The 24124-nt window shown below is 38.8% G+C and overlaps 1 protein-coding gene across 1 annotated transcript in view; it reads left to right on the forward strand.

The window, feature by feature from the left end:
• Positions 1 to 24124, forward strand: part of LOC122801319 (autoimmune regulator-like) — a 452484-nt gene that overhangs the window by 342626 nt on the left and 85734 nt on the right. Inside the window, exon 5 of the mRNA XM_044070862.1 lies at positions 18159 to 18283. Within this exon, the coding sequence (XP_043926797.1) occupies positions 18159 to 18283 (125 nt within the window). The remainder of the gene's footprint in view (positions 1 to 18158; positions 18284 to 24124) is intronic.

The following is a 24124-nucleotide window of genomic DNA, read 5'->3' on the forward strand; positions in this document are numbered from 1 at the left end:
TTTAGTATGCCTGACCAAGACACTACTTCATTGGTAAACACTCAAAGTATAAAACTGATAATTTCCTTTAAAAGCTCAAACATATACTTTATAGTTATCAGAGGAAAATGTTTAATAATCTAAATAACCTAAGATGGATTTAACTTTATCTTTAAATACCAGTGGCTTGAACAATCCCAGCAAGAGACCAAATCTACTGAAATATTGAAAACTGAACAAAGCACAATTTGCTTCCTTCAAGAAACTCATTTTAAAACAAATGACAATTACAAATGGAATCCTAAGGAATATATGATATTGGCACAATCCACTTATAAGACAAAGACAAAAGGGGTAACAATTTTATGGAAAATAAATGTGATTAACCCAGAAATAATTTATAAGTATGAAGATAAAGAAGGGCTTATGGCATTAGTTATAGTTAAATATAATAACAGAATATGGACCCTAGCCAATCTATACTGGTTCCCAGGCATTCAAACAGGAACTGTTAAAAAACACTTGGATTTCATTTCCAAAAATTATAAAGGCAACTTCATATTAGGAGGAGATTTTAACTTTATACTTGATATTTCTGAAACTACAAATAAAAGACCACTACATACATCTGCTGTATCAAAAGCTTTAAACAAGTGGGTAGAATCATTTCATCTTGTAGATACTTTCAAATTTAAAGAAGATAAATCTTTCTTGATTTCCCATCATGATCACAGATTTGGTACCCAAACCAGAATAGATAAAATATTTGCTACCCATGAATTACATTCTAAAATCATTAATTTCTCAATCACTCCATGCCTCTTTTCAGACCACAATTCATTGATACTAAAACTTCAGAATGGGTGCAAACCATTAATCTTTAACTCCAGAATTCCAGCATATATAACTAAAATTAAAGAGCTCAATCCCTGGTTATTATCTAAATTACAGTTCTTCTTAGATATTAATTACACCACTGAGATAAATAAAATAATGATATGGGACTCATTAAAAGCTTAGATATATGGTAAAACCCTAACTTGGTATAAAAAAAATTCAGAGAATGGGATTCTGAATTATTAGATCTACAATCCAAACTTTTGTCAGCAAAAGCTGAAAAAAATCAAAATCATTTGGAGATGAAAAAGAAAGTAGAAGTATTAAACAATAAATATAATGAAATTCTAACACATAAAACTAGTTCAGCTTTAGAAAAATTAAAAAATAATACTTTGGCCACTTCTCCCAAATATCTACATAATTTATACACAAAAATCAAAATACAATTAAAAGCTAATAACATTAAAAGTATCTTCCATGAAAAGAAAGGGAAAAATGTCTCGGATATAGGTAACATTCTTGATGCCTATAGAAATCACTATATGGAACATTTCCAAAAAGAAAATATACACATCGATCAACTAAATCTAGATGAAAAATGTTCTAATATAAAAAAATACTAGAAAAATGAAAACTACATGTGCAAGTACCCATATCCTACAAAGAAATTACAGATACAATAAAAGAGGGTAAAAATAATAAAGCTCCAGGTATAGATGGCATAATTATGGAAATATATAAACTTTTTCCTTCAAAGATACTATCTCTCTTCCATAAAACTCTATTAGAAATTCAGTCACAAGCTTTAATATCACCCTGTTGGAGATGTTCCTTAATCACATCAATCCTAAAGGAAAACAAATCCCCAAACCTCTGTACCTCATATAGACCTATATCATTATTAAATAATGACTGTAGGATATTTATGACAATATTAACTAACAGAATGAAAATACCACTATCTAAAACAATAAATAATGATCAAACTGGATTTATATATCATAGACACACACATGACAATATTAAAAGGATAATTTCTCTTATAGATTATACTAATAAAGAAAATAAAGAAACACTCATAACTGGCTTAGATATAGAGATAGCCTTTGATTCCCTAAATTGGGACTATTTATTTAAAATCTTAATGCTATTTGAATTTCCTGCATCCCATCCTTTGTTCATCTCATAAAGAATATATATATATATATATATATATATATATATATATATTTATATATATATATATATATATATATATATATCTAGATATATATATATATACACACACACACACACGCACACACACACACACACACACACACACACACACACACACACACACACACACACACACACACACACACACACACACACACACACACAAATAATTTAGCGTATGTCAAGTTAGGTCCTTTTACCTCTGAATCTATACATATAACATAAGGTACTAAACAAGGATGTCCCATGTCACCGATTCTATTTGCTCTGGCTATTGAAATATTGGCAGATTCAATTCGTAGCAATATGAAAATCAAAGGAATAGATGTTTATGAACAATACAATTCTAAAATAATGATATTTGCTTATGACACATTACTAACATTATCTAATACAAAAGAGACATTAGAAGAATTAGATATATTATTTGACAAATTTCATATGACTTCAAGACTCCATTTCAATGAATCAAAATCAATTTTTTTATTTTTAAATAATAAAAAAAAGAACTGCAGATTAAGGGGGATCACATCATAGGGAAACAAGAATCTACCTTAAAATATCTAGGAATTGAGTTATGCAAGGATAATAATGAATTAGTCTCAAAAATACAATAATATCATCAATATAATTAAAATCTCTGTGGAAAAATGGAACAAAATAATATTAACATTTGAAGATAGACCACAGTTAATAAAAATGGTTTTACTCCCCAAGATCCTATATATATAGCCTTGGCAATACAACTGTTACGAGAAAGGAATATACTTAAAGAAATAAATTCATGCCTAATAAAATGTTTATAGTTTCCTCAAAGTAAACAGAATAGTTTTAATACATCATATCAGACCATGGAAACAAGGAGGATTAAACTTTCCTGATATAAAAACATATATAAAAGCATCAATATCTAAAACAATCTCAGACTGGATAAGCCCAAATTACTCTGCAAATTGGAAAGAATTACTAACTGTAATATCAATAAATGAATTTGATTTACAAAAAAAATTTCAAATAACACGTAAAAACAATTTGCCATGGCACATATTATATATTAATATGCAATACAACATAACTCAACCCACTAAAACTCGCATGATTAATTATTACATTGACTCATTTAGGAAAATTATTAATGCAAATATAGATTTAAAAATCTGGTTTAATCTTTTAACACCATTTATAGTCACAAAGAACTTTCCCCATAAAATATATAGAGAAATGATTAATTCCTGGATACAGAAAGGATTTGTTTGTTGGCTCCAGTGTATCAAAGAACTAAAAGTTTTAGATATGCAAATAATAAAAGCAACACACACTTCCACAACAGGACTGGCTAACTTTACAGAGTATTCTGTCATATTTGCAAGATTTAAGTAGAATAATTAACAATTCTTCAATTAAAGGAATACCTAAATTTATGAAATACATATATGAAATCATATATAATGACTCTGACATGAGAAACAGTATTTCAAAATTTTACAAAATATTGATATACTATAAAACAACACCCAATACCTCATACTTGAAATATATAGCAAAAGGACGCTCAATACAGTTAACTGAAGATATTAAAACAAATATTTCATTAATGATAAAATATACATCCTTTACACAATACTGGAATGTTTTTAATTGGAAATGCTTGCACAGAGCATTCTTAACCCCAGACAGAATCAGTAAAATTAGTTCTTCCATAAAAGGAATATGTTGGGGATGTGAGCAAGTAGAGAATGCAGATTGGAACCACATTTTCTTTGACTGTGTTAAAATTAAGCCATTTTGGAATGGTATTAATAACTTTCTACAAACTTTATTTAATGAATCATTTTATTTAACTAAAGCTATTGTATTATTAAATGTGAACGAAGGTCCTCATTTGAATAGGTCAAACATGTATCTAGTATGGACTATACTTGCAATTTCAAGGCAGTGTATAACAAAAAGATGGAATACAAACAGAATGCCAACTTTGGAAGACTTCTACAGCCTACTGAAGACCACAGCATTACTGGAAATTATAATTAAAGAACTAAGAATTTATCCAAAGCCATTTATCAACAACCCTTGAGGAAAGTCTTATTGTTGATTGACACTATATTATAATTGATCAGACACTCTGATAATGGATTGGACATACTTATAAAGTAACTGTATACATTAAGATCTGTTATAGTGTTAGGCTAATGTAAATAGTGTACATAGTTATTTAAGATGTTATGTATAAACACTATGGAATTCATTCCAGCTATTCTCTGTCTCATATCATCTACTAAGAGGAGTTCTCTGCTTGATGTACAAAGCCATGTCTGACCCAGCTCTGTCAGAAATGCTACGTCTAAAGAAATCCCAATCCCTCCACACTACATGTGCCAGAGACCTCAACCTCATTACCTCAATCAACAGAACATGCTGGAGGGACAGGTCCATAACCCAGAGACTGCCCATGCTCTGGAATAGACTTCCCATACATGTCAAGCACAGCACCTCACTAGCCCTCTTCAAGAGAAATCTTGACGAGTGGATGGGAAATAGAAAGTTCACCCCACGGATCACTCCAGTGGCTCTACTTGATAGAGGCACTGGGAACTAATGACAGGCGGCACAATGCCAGGGCACTTCTATGGGCTAGGCTTGTAAAGGCCCCAGGGCCATTAGCCTAGTACAAACCTTTGACCCTATGGGAGTGTTTTTTGAGAGAATGCCACCAAAAAGCTCTGTAGTTCTACTGAGAGACTTTATCTCTCATGTTTGGAATTATAGAGATATCAAAAGCAACGTGATTGGGAGGAAAAGTTTGCATGATATGAATCTGAATAATAAATTGCTATTAAACTTCTGTTTTAATAATTTATTTTCCATAATAAACAGTATTTACAAACACAAGGCTAGTTATATGTGTCCTTGGTAGCAAAACACCTTGCTCAAAAGGTTAGTGATTAACTATGTTGTTGTGTTATCAAAAATGGAAGCTATATGGTCTAGGCACTTCAATCAGGAGAGGTGCGGACCATGAATTGGTACTGAACTAGACATTCTAGGTAAACCCAGACACCTAGTGAAAGTGCCCTAGGAATTGATAGTAATTGGTCTTGTGGGATGAGACCAAGTTCCACATTCTGAAGAACATCTTGCATATACTGGACATGGAGTCTGAATGGGCACTCTTCAAGAACACAGTAGTTGAGACAGTGCAAGTGAAAGGAGCTGTGGTGACAATTTAGACAGTGTCAGTCATGACAATAACTCAAGAATCCACTGGTGATCCAACAGCAATGATGGAAGACTTAAATCAGGAAAGATACCTTGTGTGATCTCCATATATTACTGAGTAGTAATGATGGGCCAAGAAGCATCTTTAGCAGTCATCAGTGTGAACACACAATTATGCAATGAGTTTGGCAAGGTCATTAAGAATGACTTCCTGATTATAGGTTCATAGGATGTTACTAGGCTATTGACCTGGGGGTCTGTACAAGCCTTGCCATTAAATCCCAATATAATATTAGATGAGAGCTATCGTCTATGCCCAAGATGTTTTTCTAGCAAGGGCTACCCACATCCAGGAAAGAAAGCAAGGGCAATACCCAGCAGAAATTTACAGTTTCCCATCCAGTTTTCCAGGTTGCGCTTAAACAGGATCATGGAGGTGCTCTGCTTGATATTGATTAGAAGCCTATTTCAGAGGAGTGGCAACCACTGAGAGATGCAGCTCTTTCTCCAGCAAATCCTATTTATGTCACTGGCTAGATTGAGGTCTCTGAAATGGGTGACTCTAGTCCCATTTGACTTACAGATGTGCAGCATTTCCATTAGATTTGGGTCAGAGATATCCCTGTAAACCAGACATAAGCCATCTCTAAGTAGTCTATACACTACTGAGTACAGTGACAGTGACTTCAGTCTATTCATATTAAGACGTGCTGGAGACCCTGAATTTTCTTAGAAATCTCTGAGGTCTCTCAAGTTGATGCATGTGTGTGGTATGGTACATACCAAAGGGACCATTGCATTCAATAATAGGCCCGATGAGGGATGAGTACAGGAGTTTTATAACCTCTTTTTCTCTTGAGGCAATACCTTTGCTAATCATGTGAGTGATGTAGAATGCCTTCCTCACCACAGTAGACACATTGTGGTCAAAGTTGAGGTCACAGTCAACTTGTGTTCCCAGGTCTCTCACTACTGAACTGGTACTTAGGTTATTATTGTTTATTTTATAATCAGCAGGGACACTTTTTACTGAAGGAAATGATGATGCATTTTTTAGCATTTAGTTTAAGACCATGGCTTTGGCACCAATAATTGTTCTGTGTAAGCCTCTTTTGAAGTATGCTGACAAAGCTAGGAGATTCAGTGATAGCATCTAATTTGCATTCATCCGCAAACGTGGTTAGCCACAGCCCCTCTGTTTTGGCCTGGACGTCTGAGAAGTATATGCCAGACAAGAAGGGGCCCAGCACTGACCCTTGTGGGATCCCACTGGTGACAGATCTGCTGGTATAGGTAAAGTCTCCCACTTTGACTGAGTGTTGTCGATCTGTGGGTTAGTTTGTCAATGATGCCCGAATGTGGGATTGTGTCGAGGCCTTGGCCAATTCAATATAGACTGTTTGCATGGCGTTGCCCTTGTCTAGGACTTTGGTCACATTCCCAAAGAAGTCCACTGAGTTTAGCAGGAATGACCTGCTTTTGACAAAACTGAACTGGGCTGGGCTGGATCCAGGGTTTGGAGGTCACCTATATCCTTATTTATGAGGTCCATGATGATTTGTTCCATTGCATTACGGATGACACTGGTTACACTTATGGGCCTATAGTTACCTGGATCTGTTACTGAGCCGTGCTTGTGGAGGGGGATAACAGTCACTGTTTTCCATTCGGGTCTACATTATATTTTCGAAAGTTTCAAACATCGAACACCATATGGTTGACACCATGTGAGCAATGTTTGAAATTTCGGAAATATAATAAAAAAAAAAAATAAAAAACTATACTTACCTAAACGCTGTAGGCAGGGGGGCATGCCCCCCTGCACCCCCCATGTCGGGGGTGCCCCCGCTACTTAAATATTCCTACTCCAAGATTGCACTGCATTGAAGTAAAGGAAAATATTCCCTACAGCGGTTTCTGTGTTACGCGTTCAACATTTCAACCAATCGGGTTCGCTCACTACGTGCTCGCCATTTACAATTTTCGATCACGTGATAGGAACCCTTCCATTCAGTAGGGACAAAGTCAGTACACAGGCTTTGGTTGAATAGCGTGCCTGATAGAGTAGCTAGCTCTTGTTTTAGAACATTAAGAACGCAGCCCAGAATCCTGTCTGGTTCCATGGAGGCTGTGTTCTTAGCTTTGGAGACAGCATTGATGACTTGCTCTTTGGAGATGCAGGGAGGATGAGATGATGAAGACATGGTTTGTGGTATACTTGGAGGGACAGGGGGTGAAATTTTCATCAAACCTGTCTGCTTGCAGGTTTGCAATTTCCGCAGGGTCAGTGTGTGTGATGACATCCTCAATTAGTTCAGCACACATCTGAGTCCTGCATTTTAGGTTGTGAACATAACTAAACAAAGCCTTATGATTATCCTTGGCTATGGTTGCTAAATGTCTCCTCATAGTTCCTCTTTGAAGATTTTATGAGTTGTCTTATTTGCTTGTTTAGGCTGAGGAGGGTGCTCTTCCAGCTTTGGGATCTCATTATTGTATTTTTAGACAGCAGTTTCTTTTGCCTATTGTATAACTTATTAATGCCAGATGTCCACCAAGATGGTTTGTATTTTCTTAAAGATCTTGCCTTAGTCCTACCTGGCATGACTGTGCCTATATATTTGTGTAGATGTTTATATAGGTCATCAGTATATACCTTAGTATAGCCTTCAATGCCATCTGTAGCAACTGAAGCTTGGAATTTGATTATACCTTCCCTTAGGAAAGTATAGTTAGCTTTGGTGAAGTTTTTGTAGCCTGACTTCTCCTTTGTGGAGTTCTGGTGCTATTGCTACTTCAAAAAATGACTGATTTATGCCTGGATTTAACCAGTGCAGGCTCTACACTTGAGACATTGCATCGGTTGGTGAGGACCAGGTCTAGAATATTGGAGCCATTGTGGGGTGGTGCACTTTTTTTTCCAGGGCATTTGAGTGAACAAAGTCCAGGAACTTTTGTGCAAGTGAGTTTGCACTCATATAAGTTTCCCAATTAATGGAAGGATAGTTGAAGTCACGCGTGAGTAGTGTGTCAGGTTGCATCTTAATTGTCCCAAGTAGGACTAAATAAATGGTTATCTTGGTTCATGGAAGGGATCTGCAACTGATGATGACCTGAAAGGGGGGTCTTACCTACAGTAATTTGGACTTGGAGTAGCTCTATAGAGTTTTCTTGTCTAACCAGTCTAAAAGTGTAATTATCCTTAATGAGGATAGATACTCCACCTCCTTTGGTTCTCACACCTTCAATATGTGGTCTGAAAGTGTGGAAGGCGTTGTAACCTTGCAAGGCTGGGGTACTTTCTGCCTTGAGCCAGGTTTCTGTGACTTTACAGATGTCAACATCTTCCAGGGAGAGGAGTGCTTCCAGAGAGTGCAGTTTCTGATTTAAACTCCTAGTGTTTAGCAGCATGACCCTTAGTTTCTTTGTGTTTGGTATTTTCCGTCAGTAATTTTGATATTGTGACCTTGCCTAAAAAAGTCATTATGGGGGAGGCAAGTGCCATTAGCAAGCAACTAAACGCCTAGAGATACCAGCTGAAGACCATCTCTGGCAAAACAGTGTGGTCTATCCACCATGTTGCCCCAGGCTGACAGGAATTGGATCCTGTTAGAATGACACCAGAAACTAAGCCAATTATTGAAGTCAATCATGTTCTGTTTATATTGTGGTATCATCCTAGGCGAGGGTAAAATGCTGCTCAAAGCTAGGGGCATACCTGCCTGTGACACATATTGAGAGAGATCTATAATGTTTCTCTTCATATAGTCCAGAGAGGTACATCTCAAGTCATTCATACCAACATGAACTATGATGGAGTCATAACAGTACTTGTTGATGAGAGACTTGAGTGCATGTGTGATCTGATGAATCTTTGTACCTTTTTCCAGGGCATTTGAGTGAACAAAGTCCAGGAACTTTTGTGCAAGTGAGTTTGCACTCATAGGTTCATAGGTTCATAGGTTCATACTAGGCTATCTGCCCGAGGGCATTTACAAGCCTAGCCCATCGTTTTGTGGCTTACGCCACCCCTTAAGTATGGGGAACTATACCCATTATTTTGCTGTGCCTCTGTCGAGCAGTGACACTGAGGTAATCCCTGGGGTATATTTGCGATCTCCCATCCATTGGTCAAGATTTCTCTTGAACAAGGCCAGCGAGGTGCTCTGCCTCACATATACCGGGATTTTGTTCCACAGCATAGGGAGTCTTTGGGTAATGAATCTATCCCTCCAGCACGACCTATTAATAGCCGTGTCGAGGTTTAAGTCTCGCCTTGTGGCTCTGGTGGATCTAGATTTTTGAGGTGAAGCATATTCATCAAATCTGGGTTTGACATGGCCTTGTATGTTAGGCAAAGGTCAACTCTGAGCAGCGTAAGCGACTGAATAGAGCTGGAGTTCTTTCAGTCGGGCAGCATAGGACAGATTTTTGAGACCCTTTATCCTTTTGGTGAGGAACTTTGTGGTCTCTCCAGCTGCTGCAAGTGTCGGGTCAGATACATTCCGAATGGGGCATTGTACTCAATCATTGGTCTGATGAGTGATGAGTAAAGGGAGACCATGACCTCCCTTGATCTAGATGAGAATCCCTTCATGATAAGGTGGGCAATGTAGAAGGTCTTCCTAACTACTTTAGCTACATGGGTGTCGAATGACAGACTACAATCAACCTGGGTCCCCAAGTCCCTGATAACTTCTTCTGTGCTCAGTGGATTGCCACCTATTTGGTAGCTAGTAACCTTGTTTTTCCCGAAGGGTATGACTATGCATTTTTGGCATTTAACTTTAGGCCATGGCTCTGGCACCAGTTATCCGCTTCTGTGAGACCCTTCTGAAGGATATCTGTGTCAGATGTGTTTTCTACTATGGCTCCCAGTTTGCAGTCATCTGCAAACTTTGTCAGCCATAACCCTCCTGTGTTTGCTTGTACTTGAAAAGTAGATGCCAAACAAGAGTGGGCCCAGGACTGAGCCCTGTGGGACCCCACTTGTGACAGGCTTTGAGTCTGACATGGCGCCAGCAACTCTGACCCTGTGGGTTCTGTCACTCAGCCAGTTTGCAACCCATCTTGTGATGTATGGGTTAACATTTAAGCTGCTGAGTTTTTCAATGATACCCGAGTGAGGTATTGTATCGAAGGCCTTCGCCAGATCCAGGTAGGCTGTATGGACTGCCTTTCCTCATCAATGGCTTTGGTGACTGTTTCAAAAAGTCAACCAAGTTTAAAAGGCATGATCTGCCTTTGACAAAGCCAAACTGGGTTGGATCCAAGGTCTGCAAATTCCCTATGTCTTTATTTATGAGGTCCATTATGATCCTCTCCATGGCTTTGCAGATAAGGCTTGTCAAGCTAATAGGCGGTAATTTCCAGGGTCGGTGGAAGCACCGCCTTTGTGAAGTGGGACCACAGTTGCAGTGCGCCACTCCCTGGGTACATATCCAGAGGTAAGACTTTGATTAAATAGCTGTCCTAGTTGTGGGTTTAATTCCTCATTGAGTTCGTGGAGCACACAGCCGGGACACCATCGGGTCCCATGGATGCTGTGTTTTTGCTTTGGAGAGAGCAGTTTTAACTTGGGCGTTGGAAATGTTTGGGGGCTGCAATCGCTTGGTATAGATATCTCTCCTTTGGGGGGGGGAGTTTGCACTGAACCTGTCAGCCAGTATGTTGGCAATGTCTGTAGGATCAGTAATCTTCACATCATTTTGACTAGTTCTGAGCATATCTGGGAGTTTCCTCCCAGGTTTCTAACATAGCTAAAGAATGCCTTATGATTGTCTTTTGAGTCTTTAGCTATTTTTCTCTCAAAATTTGCTTTGGATGATTTTATGAGAGCTCTTAGTTTTTACTTATAGTGATCAAGGGTGTCTTACCTTTTAAGGATTTTGCTCTATCTTGTAGTAGCTTTCTCCTTTTGTTGTAGAGTTTGTTTATGGCTGGGGTCCACCAGAGTGGACGCTTGCCTTGGTACAAAGAGTCTTTGTTTTGCTTGGGATTGCCTTATCCATGCAGTCCTGCAGGTGCTGGTAGAAGGCATTTGTGAGTGATTCAGCGGCTTGAGTACTGTTTTCCATGGCTCGGGGCCTTAAAGGAGACCACACTAGTCTTTAGAAGTGTGAAGTCGGCTTTGAGAAGTTTTTACTGTGGTCTTTTTTATTTCAGGTGGGGTGGGATGAGGACCTCCAGCGAGATTAGTTTGTGATCTGATCTCACCAGTGAGGGGTATACTTCCGGTGTTGAACATTGTGCTCCCATGTTCGTGATGATGAGATCAAGTATGTTATCTCCTCTTGTGGGGATGGTGACTAGTTGTTCCATGGCATTTGAGTTTATGAATTCCAGGAACTTTTGGGCTAGGGTGTTTGGGCTTGAGTAGTGTTCCCAGTCTATATTAGGGTAATTGAAGTCACCTAGTATGATGGTGTTTGGTGATACATTTATCCCTCTAGTGTTTTCAGGAAGGCCATGTGAGGTTCCTGAGTTTGTGAGGGTGGCCTGTAACATGCTACAATTTGCAGAGCAGTCTTGCCTATGGTTAATTGCACCTGGATGGTCTCCGATGCATCGTGCGTTGCCACCAGTCTTGAGGTGTGGGTGTCCTTGATGAATATGGATACCCCCTCCTTTCTTGGTATTGTCCGGATTTTGGGGCCGGAACGCATGATATGAGGTAAAACCTGATAGCGCTGGGGTGCTCTCAGGAGCCTTGAACCAGGTTTCTGTCACAGCACAGACATCGATGTTCTCCATATTGAGAAGGGCCTCGAGTGCGTGCATTTTGAGATTTAGACTTCTGGCATTGAGCAGCATTACCCTTAGTTTTTTCCTTTTTGTGTTCTAGGGTGGTAGGTTTAGAATTTGAGCCTTGCCTAAAAAGGCACTATGGGGGTGGCAAGAGCCTTTGCCAATATCCGAATCCCAGGGTGACAGGTGCAAGCCGCCCTTGAGCAGCGTGGCTTGTCCAGCATGTCATCCCAGGCAGACAGACACTGGATCCCCTTTGAATGACACCAGTGGTTAAGCCAATTGTTAAAGCTGATCATCTTATCTCTGTATTGTGGCATCATTCTTGGTGAAGGTAGGATACTGCTCAAGGTCAGGGTCATACCTGCCTGGGCTACATAATCAGAGAGCTCCTCAATGTCTCTTTTCATGTAGTCCAAGGAGGTGCGTCTCAGGTCGTTTACACCAGCATGGACAATGACTGAGTCATATTTGTACCTGCTGTTGAGAGACCTGAGTGCTTGCGTTATGTGGCGGATTCTAGCGCCCGACAGGCAGCTTACTGTGACCTTCTCCTTACTCAGTCTGGTGAGCGGAACGTCAGTGTGTCTGACTATGGAGTCACCAATGACTAGTGTGTCTGGCATTGTGTTTGGCCTTAAGGGCTGTGACTGTTTGACACTCTGACTGTGAGGTCTATGTGTTGCAGGTGCTGTGTTCTGAGGTGGTGGTTGTTTGGGTGTCTGCTTAGGTGGCCTCTGCTGTTTTGGTAGATTTTTGTTCAGAGCCCCCGAGTATGTCTTTGTGTGTTTATGTGTATGATTTGAGGTTGTGATGGTACTATGTGAGACTGGGTCTATAGTGTGTGTGGTAACCTTCTCCTCCTGACTGGTCTTGCCAGTCCTATGTTGAGAGAGCTCAGCCTCCAGTTTGGCCGTATAGTTGCATCTCTCGCATGTATTTGTGTTTTGTGGGAGGAGGAGAGGGTTGTCTGTGTATATGAGGCAATTGTAACATTGCCTCAAAATTCCCAGGTTCACCAGCTGAGCAGGAGAGGACACTAGCAACTGATCCGTCGACATGCTAGAAGGAATAGACAAAACTTTGAAAAGATTCCGGGACGTGGGTGACAGAAATGGGGTTTGCCTTTTGGGGTACTATCTATGACAAGAGTGCCGTATCAAGGTAATAAGTACTGTAGGAGCAAGTGTTAGGTTTAACAGATAGAGAATATTCTACTTGGAGTCAAGTAGAGAAGATCTTTATAGTTATAGGATACGCTGATTAGATCAGTAGTATAGTTTGAGGAAGGTAGTTTTAAGGGAAAATTTGAAGAGTGGAATTTAGGTAGCACTAATAGTTTAATTCTGCTTAACCGGCGCTGCCCTAGTGTACAACAGTGGCTAAATCGCTAATTAGCTAAATCAGCTAACGCGTTTAGCATTTTATATCAGGGGCTGAAAGAAGATAGGAACTGGCCCAAAGCGACCAATAAACTACAAGTTGCTGGCTGAAACCTCACAAAACTGGACCAACAGGCAGCTCAATGCTTCCCACTCCCACTGGTAAGCAAAGGAACTTCCTCCTTTCCAAATTAGGTAAAGAATCAGTAACAGGAACTGCAAACAAAGTCCAGGGATCAGCAAGCTCTGAAACTGGACTAATCTAGCTTAGCAAGGCGGGAAAACAAGAGATATTTTTTTTTTTTTTTTTCAAGAGACAAGCAGAACAGATACAGTAAACACTTATAAATGCTATAAATCGGCTATCACAGCCTACACAAACAATTTGCAACAGTTACAGATATTTAAAGTAACAAACTGAGAAACAAGTGCAATATCAGAATAACTCATATAAGTTTCCCAATTAATGGAAGGATAGTTGAAGTCACGCGTGAGTAGCGTGTCAGGTTGTATCTTAATTGTCCCAAGTAGGACTAAATAAATGGGTATCTTGGTTCATGGAAGGGATCTGCAACTGATGATGACCTGAAAGGGGGGTCTTACCTACAGTAATTTGGACTTGGAGTAGCTCTATAGAGTTTTCTTGTCTAACCAGTCTAAAAGTGTAATTATCCTTAATGAGGATAGATACTCCACCTCCTTTGGTTCTCACACCTTCAATATGTGGTCTGAAAGTGTGGAAGGCGTTGTAACCTTGCAAGGCTGGGGTACTTTCTGCGGCCTTGAGCCAGGTTTCTGTGACTTTACAGATGTCAACATCTTCCAGGGAGAGGAGTGCTTCCAGAGAGTGCAGTTTCTGATTTAAACTCCTAGTGTTTAGCAGCATGACCCTTAGTTTCTTTGTGTTTGGTATTTTCACGTCAGTAATTTTGATATTGTGACCTTGCCTAAAAAAGTCATTATGGGGGAGGCAAGTGCCATTAGCAAGCAACTAAATGCCTAGAGATACCAGCTGAAGACCATCTCTGGCAAAACAGTGTGGTCTATCCACCATGTTGCCCCAGGCTGACAGGAATTGGATCCTGTTAGAATGACACCAGAAACTAAGCCAATTATTGAAGTCAATCATGTTCTGTTTATATTGTGGTATCATCCTAGGCGAGGGTAAAATGCTGCTCAAAGCTAGGGACATACCTGCCTGTGACACATATTGAGAGAGCTCAATTATGTTTCTCTTCATATAGTCCAGAGAGGTACATCTCAAGTCATTCATACCAACATGAACTATGATGGAGTCATAACAGTACTTGTTGATGAGAGACTTGAGTGCATGTGTGATCTGATGAATCTTTGTACCATACAAGCAGATGACCATAACCTTCTCCTTGTTCAACCTAGTGATTGGGGTGTCTATATGTCTCACTATAGCATCACCTATAACTAAAACATTTGGAATAATTGTGCATTGTCTTAAGGGCTTATTTGGTGAGACACAGGTGCTAGTGTTCTTATGTGTATTGGGTGCTTTGGGTGTTGTGTTAGGTGTAGCATGCTTGTGTTTTGGAAGTCTCTGGTGTTTAAGTTTCTGGAGAATACCTCTGCATATGAAGGTTTATGTGTTGGGTGCATATTATGAGTACGAGTTGTGGTGTGTGAGCTGACAGCCTGTTTAGTGTTGCTGTTCTGGGTGTGAGAGAACAATGATTCCAGATTCTTAGTGTAGGAGCATCTCTCGCAAATTGTACTTGAGTAATATAGGAGTAAGGGGTTGTCAGTGTATGTGAGGGATTTCATACACTGCCTCAAAAAACATGTCCACCAGGCTGGCAGGAGAAACAGAGGGAAACTGACAGTTCATAATGCAAGGGAGCTATTTTAGGGTGACTAACCTATGGGGTGTACAGTAGGAGGTCAATAAAAGAGGGGATCTCTGGGGTCTGATGTTGATAGGTAAAATCTCTGCTGGGTGGTTCACTGAACAGCTGATAACCATTCAAGAACTGCTGTACTAGATAGCAGCCACTACTAAGGGAAATACTTCTGTTGGGGCTTTTGAGTCTATAACCTCCAAGAGTTACCCCCTCTGAACAGTGGTACATGATGTTGCGCTACGTGCAAGCAAGAGCAAAACAGCTAAAACAAAGAAAACAATGAAAAAGCTCAAACCGAACCCTGCACCAATGAAAAAGCTCAAATTGAGTCCTGCACCAATTAAATAGCTCAAACTGAGCCCTGCACCAATGAAGCAGCTCACACTAAGCCCTGAACCAGTAGCCATCAATGAGATAGTCCTACTGTATGCTGCTGCCATGAGGGTATAGATGGTATCTCCAGAAAAAGATGCCCTGATTTTTAGTGTTCAGTCTGCAAACAGAAATGAATTCAGCCAGTCTATATCCGGTTAAACTACAGCCAACTGAATTGCAATGGAACAACAGATAAAAAGCTAGATGTATATATGTATTTTTTTTAATTAAGTAAGCAACAGTGTAAAAAGCAGCACAGCTTTTCTTGAATTAATAATAGGAACAGAATAAAACAGTAGAAACAGATCTTTTCTTAAATTAAGGAAAAGCAGGAGTTGGTGTGAAATTCAAAGTGCAATAGTAAAATGCAGTGCAAAACAGCATCAAACAGTACAGCATTTTTAAATTGCTGAAGTACAGTCACAGTATATAAGAGAAGTGCAAAGAAAAAATACGTAGGGCCTTTTTGTGGGTTTCCCAGTTTAGAAAGACCAGGTAAACACCTACAGCCTCTAGCTGAATAATCCCTGTCCTCTTAATGTAAAAGCACAGTAAAAGAGCGTCCGGAGTAAAGTGCTACCACAAACAAACTTAAAGATATGGAAACATATGTTAGGCATCATCTATGCTCAAGGTATTACACTTTGTTGAGGTGTCATTGCTGACACGCATTTGAAAAGTTGGATAGTAGATGGGTAATGTATGTTTTCTAAAGGATGGGGGAAAGACAGTATGTTGCAAATATAGAGAGATCATGCTACCCCCCCCTCCCCAAACTATCACCAGTAAAGCCTGTGCCTGGGTGCTGGAAAGGAGACTTCATCATACAGCTGAGCATCTCTTTCAGAAATATCAAATTAGATTCTATTATGGTTTTAGAAAAGACGGTGTACTCTTTGTCTCTATGGAAAGTGAAGGGTGTGTGAGGGTTCATCATGGACTACATGTGTTTGGGGAGGTTTACTATCACATGGCCGATCATCATTTAGACGAAAGTGACAATTGCCGACACAAATAATTGGAAATCAGAACACCGACCAACCAAAATAGCGAATGGAGCATTTCAGCAATATCGAATGTCGACTTTGCTGAAATGCTCACATCTACCCAAATCTGACAACACTGTTTGCAGGGGGGCAAGCTCCCCTGAACCTCCCACACCCCCCTACTAATATATAAAAACTCCAAGATCACACTACAATGAGGGTAAGGGTACATTTCCCCATCCCCACTATAGTGCAATCTGCACCACAATGTTGGAGCCGACAACAGCGGCCATTTGCTCTTGTCAGCTTCGACATTGTGGTGATCACCCTACCGGTTCTGCTAAATGGGTTTCGCACATATTACGTTCATCTAAAAGACGATAGAATATGTGATAGTAAACTGTTTGGGGACATAGAGAAGGCATATGACCATGTACCCCAGAATGTCTATGGGGTGCCATGGACATTGCTGCATGCCTTTCAGTCTCCACATTTGCCAAGCAAATGTTGTATCTCAGTTTTTGGGGTTAAGCCAGATATATTCAAGGTGGGTAAAGAACTCTACTAAAGGTATTCTTTTCTCCTCTTATCTCTATGATTTTTATGAAAAGGCAGTCCAGGTGCAGCTGAAATGTTGAAAGTATCATATCCAGTGTCAGGATGTGAATTTTGCATCTTTGTTATTTTCAGACAAGGTTACCCTCTTGCCTAACATGACAGTAATCACTAATGTTCACTCCAGTGGTTTTCTGCTGAAAGTTTAGCAGATGGTATCAAAATCATACCTCCAAATCAGAAATCATGGTTGTCTCCTGGAATAAAATGAGTTGCTGTCACAACTAAGAGGGGAAAACTAACCTAAGGGAAGGGAGTGTTTTGAGATCTTTTTCACAATTAAAGGCACAGGATCAGGAAACTGACCAGTAGTTGGGAAAACTGGTGTCATTACTGCAGACATTATACTGTGCTGTGTGGGTGAAGCAAGGATTGATACAGGATGAAGCTCTCTGTTTATCAGTCAGTCTGTGCACTCCTCCCACTTAGGTTTTAAACCTGGGCTAGTGACCCAAACGATAATATCAGTGATAGAAATCTCAGAAATGACATTCCTTTATAAGTTAATTCTCTGACAAAGTGAGGTGCCTGGAAGTCCTGGTTGATCTTCAGTAGAGTCACTCAGTGTGGTCTGCATACTACTGAGAATGCCACTTATGAGTGTCACATGGGACTATATACTAGATATGGCTCATTGGAGGACAGCCATGAGGCAACCCCAGGACATATCAAATAGATTATGTCAAACAGTTTGTCTGGGAACATTAGGGATTCTACTGTGAGGGGCTATGGACAGTTGCTGGGGATAGAAAACGTGATTGGACCTGCTTGTTGCTGCTACTGCATTCCTCGCCAGGACAAGTGGTTATGAGAATGGATGGATAAATTGTTGGATGGATAGTTGCCTGTTTGGCTAGAGAAATATATGAGCTGTGCTGCAAATGACAAAAACTACTGACTTAAGTTTCAGGTCTTTTCTTATTTTACAGGAAGTTCAAAAAAGTGCATAAAAGTTGGCGGAGAATACTATTGTCCAAACAAATTTGATAACATCAGTGGAAAAGGAAGAAGTAGAAATCCCAAGAACAATGTCTGCAATAGAGGACTTCAAAATGTAAGTTATTGCATACATTCTTAGATGACTTAATATGGAACAAATGAACACAAGAACCGCAATCAGAAAAAAGTCTGAGTTCTGTTTTAATACAAAAGAATGAAGCGCTTTTCGTTTGCTTCCAAAGCAAACTTCTTCAGATTACAAATGCACCATGCAACAAAATGCATTTAAATACCAACAGGTGATACTTTTTACCTATCACCTCGAACCTCCTCACCTTAGAAACATTTAAAGAAACACTCACACACTAAAACTGCTACTCACTACTATAAAGTTACAATATGTGAAGCAGTGCACATCAAACAGTATAAACTTACATAAACCCTAAACCTTTGTATTAAAACAGAACTCAGACTTTTTTCTGCTTGCCGTTCTTGTGTTTGTTTGTTCCAGTTTGTCGTGGGCAATGTGCTTGTTACCATGACTTAATATGGCACATGTATAGTTACACTGGCAGAATGTGTTTCCAAAATATAAACAACCAACCAAAGACTGTTTAGAGAATGCTAGAAATAATATCTAACAGTTGTTTGTTTCTGAATGTCTTGTAATTCTCTTTTTATAATTCATTTACATCATCATCAAACAGCATTTTTTTCAATTAGAATTAATTCAGTGTTTGAGAAATTCTTCTCTTGGACTGAATCTTTTAATAGAATTTAAGTTCTCTCTGTCATCATGACGAAGCTATCTATGTTCTCTCATATAGTAAATAGTAGTTGTTGGCAACTGTAATTAATGTAGTGTTTGAGCAGTTCTTCAGTTGTAGCGAACCTTTTATTACTTCTTGAGTGCTATCTCTCACTAAGCTATCCGGGCCTTCTCATATAAAGTCGTACATATGGAAAATGAATACATGCTCCTGCATTTATGAAAGAGAGTGGTCACAAATCGCTACTGTTGTGCCAAACACAATTATCAGGGTTTGTAAACAAGTCTGCAATAGCAACATAGGGCTGTAGCACTGTGATGCAATGAACTACACAAAAAATCACAATTGACTTGTTTTAGCTTATGTGCTCCATGTAAACTTAATAACTACTTTAGACTGAAGGTGCTGCACTTTTGAATCTAGTGTGCAGTTTGCAGAAGTAGTTAACAGAAATTGAGATTTGTAATTTCAAGACTGATTGCATCTGTCTGACTTTTGCTATATTTCACAATCATTATATATCTTATTGCTGTAAAAATACATTTTCTTGGATATGTAGAATTTACTTGGTTAACAGAATGCAAGCCCCATGCTCAGTCACAGGGAACTGTTACTGTATATGCTGCATCTGATACCTGTTTAGCTGAAGAGGGCTATTTTGGTATTACACAGTAATAGTGGCTTCACACACAGTCACAGAGAACGATTATTAAATGCTGATTGTACCCCCCCCCCATTTACTAATTGATTTATTTATGGACATTTTCAGTAAAAAACTTATGTAATATAAAATATTAAAATAAAATTGCAGTACATGAACACTGGTTCTTAGTTCTATGTTTAGTAAGCAGGCTTCCTATTTTCAGAGAAAGTACAGTTGCGTAAAATCTTACCATAACAGTAGATGTCCTTCTCTTCACTGTTGCAGTATCCAAAACAGAAAGCATCTCCTGTCCAGAACAGCCTGACACTTGGCCAGCCTAATGATCCTGTATGTGCTGTATGTCACATTTATGCTCCCCACACAGAATGTAGGGCATAAAAGGGATGTATGGACACAACTACCCAAAACTGAATTGCCTCAAAAGAGTACAGCCTCCATAGGACAAAGGAGTCAATGTACATCCAGAAGGAAAAAAATGCAGAACAAAAAGGAGAAGCCTTGAGGGTGAAGGGTATCTAAAATAAAAAGTAGAACAAACTAGAGGGGGTTGGAGGGAGGGAGTGAATGCTGCAGCAGTGAAGAGAAAGATATCTACTGTTATGGTAAGATTTTACGCAACTGTACTGTGTTCTTCTATATAACTGTTGCAGTATCCAGAAGGGAAGGGAGAGTAAAACAAACTGAAAAACAGAATGGAAGGTGGAAGGCTGAGAACCGCCCTCAACAAACCCACATAAAATGGTTTCAGCAAAACCCGCTCTGGCCCTAGAAACCCTATCCAACTTATAATGCTTAGTAAAGGTATGCACTGAAGACCAATTAGCAGCTTCAAGGATGGAATTGGTGTCACACCCCTTGCATAAGGCACCAGAAAAGGCAACAGCCCTAGTGGAATGAGCTCTAACAGAAATAGACAGAGATTTGCTATGAAAAGAATAACAAAAGGAAATGGCCTTAGATAGCCAGGAGGAGATGGCTTGCTTTGAAGCAGCCAGACTCAATCTCTTGCGATGAAAGGAAACAAAAGGATAATCAAACGTATGAATGGTCTTAGTTTTATCCAAATAGTACCTGAGCTCCATGTTGTATCAATAACAGCTATGTCATCGGCAAAGTCCAGGTCACATAGCTTGTTGTCATCGATCCATTCCGGTCCCACTGAGTTTCCAAGTAATGCTTTCCACATGACCCAATGAATAACTATTGTGAATAATAAGGGAGACAGCATACATATCTGTCGTACACCAGTGACCACCACAAACCAGTCACTGTACTCATTATTCACCTGAACTGTGCACTTGCTGACTTGAAACAGACTCTTAAGAGTGTAATGAATTTTGGAGGAATCCTGTATTCTGCCAAGATGAGCCATAGCGATGGTCCATGTATACAGTCAAAGGCTCTTTTGAAGTCTGCAAAGTTGACAATGACTGGTTTCTTCTATGCTGTTATGCTGTTGCTTTTTCTATAATTTGTCTGAGTGCAAATATCTGGTCAGTGCAGGATTGACCTGATCTAAATCCAGCCTGTTCCTGTCTACATCTGTCATCAACTGCTCCTTTGAGTCTATTCAGTAATACACTGGTGAAAACTTTGCCTGGGACTGACAACAATGTGATGACATATAAAAGTGCAAAGTCAGGTTACGGAAGGGGTGAAGCTGGATAGTGCAATAGAGTCCAAAATAATGTCGCTCTGGATAAACTCTAAAATAAAAATCCAAAAATAAAAATCCAAATAAAGCGTACAATATTATAGTTCACAAACCAATTTATTGCAACGGACAAGCGCTTTCGCTAGATGTAGCTTCCTCAGGTCACTTTAATAAATGCATAAAAAAGATCCTCCATTATATAAGGATATCAATTAATCAGATTGAAAACAATTACTAACTTAAAAGGGAAACAGCATTCTATACAGATCAAGTGTACTCATATTATCCTAATAGCTAAACAATGGACTGTCTAGGACTAATTCAGATGTAAAAGACAAAAGCATGAACATAGTAATCTATATACAAATGCATAATTCAAATTTCCTGATATAAATATTGAAATTATTAAGGTATGATTACATGTATGGCTAAGAAGTCCCTAACTGAATTTTAGTTAAAACAAGTCCATGTATTTAAATATGGGTGTTGTATTTAAAAAGTATATATATATAAAAAGTGTATATATGTATATATATATAAATGTGAACAAAAATATATAGGTGTATGAATATATAAAAAAGGTATGGTTATATGAAAATGCAAAATACATAAATAAACATAAATATATATATATAAAAAACACATATTGGTCTGTCTGAATAAGTATAGGCAACACAGTGACATACATTTCCTCTACAAATCATAACTTCATAGATATAGGTACAAACTTCCTAGCAATATTAAGATTTCTTAGGACATTAAATAAGTCAGTTAGAGTCATTATGCAGTCATTGCCTTAATGCTTTCTTCCACTAAGACTCTAATCTCTGATCGAACAAATGTAAACTAATTCAGAGTATGTACCAACATACTAGTTGCCATACATATATTTTTAGAAAATAGATATTAAAAATAAATGTCGAACATTCTTATAAGAAGGAATGCTCACTTCAGTGATATATAAAAAATTTTCTACACATAGAATGTCGTAACATGTTGTAACAATTAAATACAACTTAACGTATTAAAAGATATTTTACAGATATATTTAAAAATATATATAAATGTATATACAAATATGTCCTTACTGATTGTATGAGTGCGCTTATACATTACCAAGTATTCTAATCACTTGATATTTCTCCGTTTCCTGAGTCTAGGTTTAATTGATGCTCTCTCATTCAAACCTGACCCATTATCTGCCCTTAGTCGGACAATCCAGTCACTTTCTCTACTCTCAGTATTACTTCTGATGTCACCACCTCTCATACTAGGTTCTAAAACTTCAAGGGCCCTAAACAAAAATGTGTGCGTATTATCATAAGCACTAACATGTTTGGCTAGGGCATTGTGTGGTGACCCTTTCCTAATGTGATACACATGCTCTCTTATCCTATCTCTGAATTTCCGATTGGTCTTTCCTACATAGAAATTCCTACAAGCCTGACAGACAGCAAGATAAATCACATTACTTGTCATGCAGTCTGCAGCAACAGTAGTATAGAAAGTGCGTTGCATATCAGGATGTACGAATTCAGGTTCAATGTCAATATAGTGACAAAAGTTGCATTGTCCACACGGGACAGTACAAGTAGTTGTCATCTCAACTTTCCTTTGTTTTGAGTAGCATAGCATTCTCTTAAGGTTCTTCTTATTTCTATATAGAAATTTCGGTTGTTCACCAACTATTTCCTTGAGATCATTGTCAATTTGTAGGACTCCCCAAAATTTACTAATTATATCCCTGATTTCAGAATGATCAGATGTGTAGGTTGTGGTAAATTTCATAGTGGGTATAGTAGTGGATAACTTCTCTTCCAATGGACGACTCTGTGCTATGGGTCCAAAATATGGCATTGCTGTAGTGAGCCTTAAATCTGGTATGTTCTGCATGTTATTATTTACTTCGTTAATATCATAGCCTCTGTTGATCAATCGGCCTCTCAGATTTTCTAATTCCATGGAGAACCCCTCTTCAGTGGGGTTCAGGCGTGAGGCTCTAATGGCCTGACCTTTAATTATGTTTTTAAACACAAAGGAAGGGTGCATGCTAGATCTTAACAACAATGAATTGCTGTAGCACGCTTTCCTAAAAACACCCGTGTTGATCAGACCATTGGGTAGTCTCTCCAAAGTCAAGTCCAGGAACTCAATCCTATCTTGTGAGAAATTCATAGTGAATCTTAGGTAGGTAGTCAAACTATTCATTTCACTCAATAATAGTCTTAGTCGTTCTGGTGTCCCCTTCCAGAGAATAAAGACATCATCCACAAATCGTCGATAGAAGACTACTCCTTCTAAAAATACTTCATTATGGAATAGGACAGTTTCTTCCCAGTGGGCCAAGAACATATTCGCATAGCTATTGGCGCAGGGTGTCCCCATTGCTACGCCATCAACCTGCTTATAGATGGTTTCGTCAAATATGAAGACATTATTCTCTAATATTAGTTCCAAAAAATGCACAACCAAATCTATCTTGACATCACTGTAATCACTGTGCATTCGTAGATATTCAGCCACATAGGTGAGACCAAGAGTGTTCGGGATCACGGTAAACAAAGACTGAATGTCAAGAGTGACAAATAGGTAATTGTTCTGACTAACGTCATTGTTGATACATTCATATAAATCTAGCAAAAATTGTTTTGAGTCTTTTAGGACAAATCTATTTGTGTTCAGGATAGGTCTCAGATTTTTCTCTATGTATACTGACAAGTGTTCCGTGACCCAATCACGACCTGATACTATGGGTCTCATTGGTGGATTCAGAGAATCCTTATGAATCTTTGGAAGTCCATGTATGACAGGGATCAATGGTTCTTTAATAATTAAGTATTCATATAGATCCTTCTCTATTAGGCCACT

The sequence above is a fragment of the Protopterus annectens genome, chromosome 4.part1 (assembly GCF_019279795.1).
Source record: "Protopterus annectens isolate FY-2018-M chromosome 4.part1, PAN1.0, whole genome shotgun sequence".
In the NCBI taxonomy this organism is placed as follows: Eukaryota; Metazoa; Chordata; order Ceratodontiformes; family Protopteridae; genus Protopterus; species Protopterus annectens.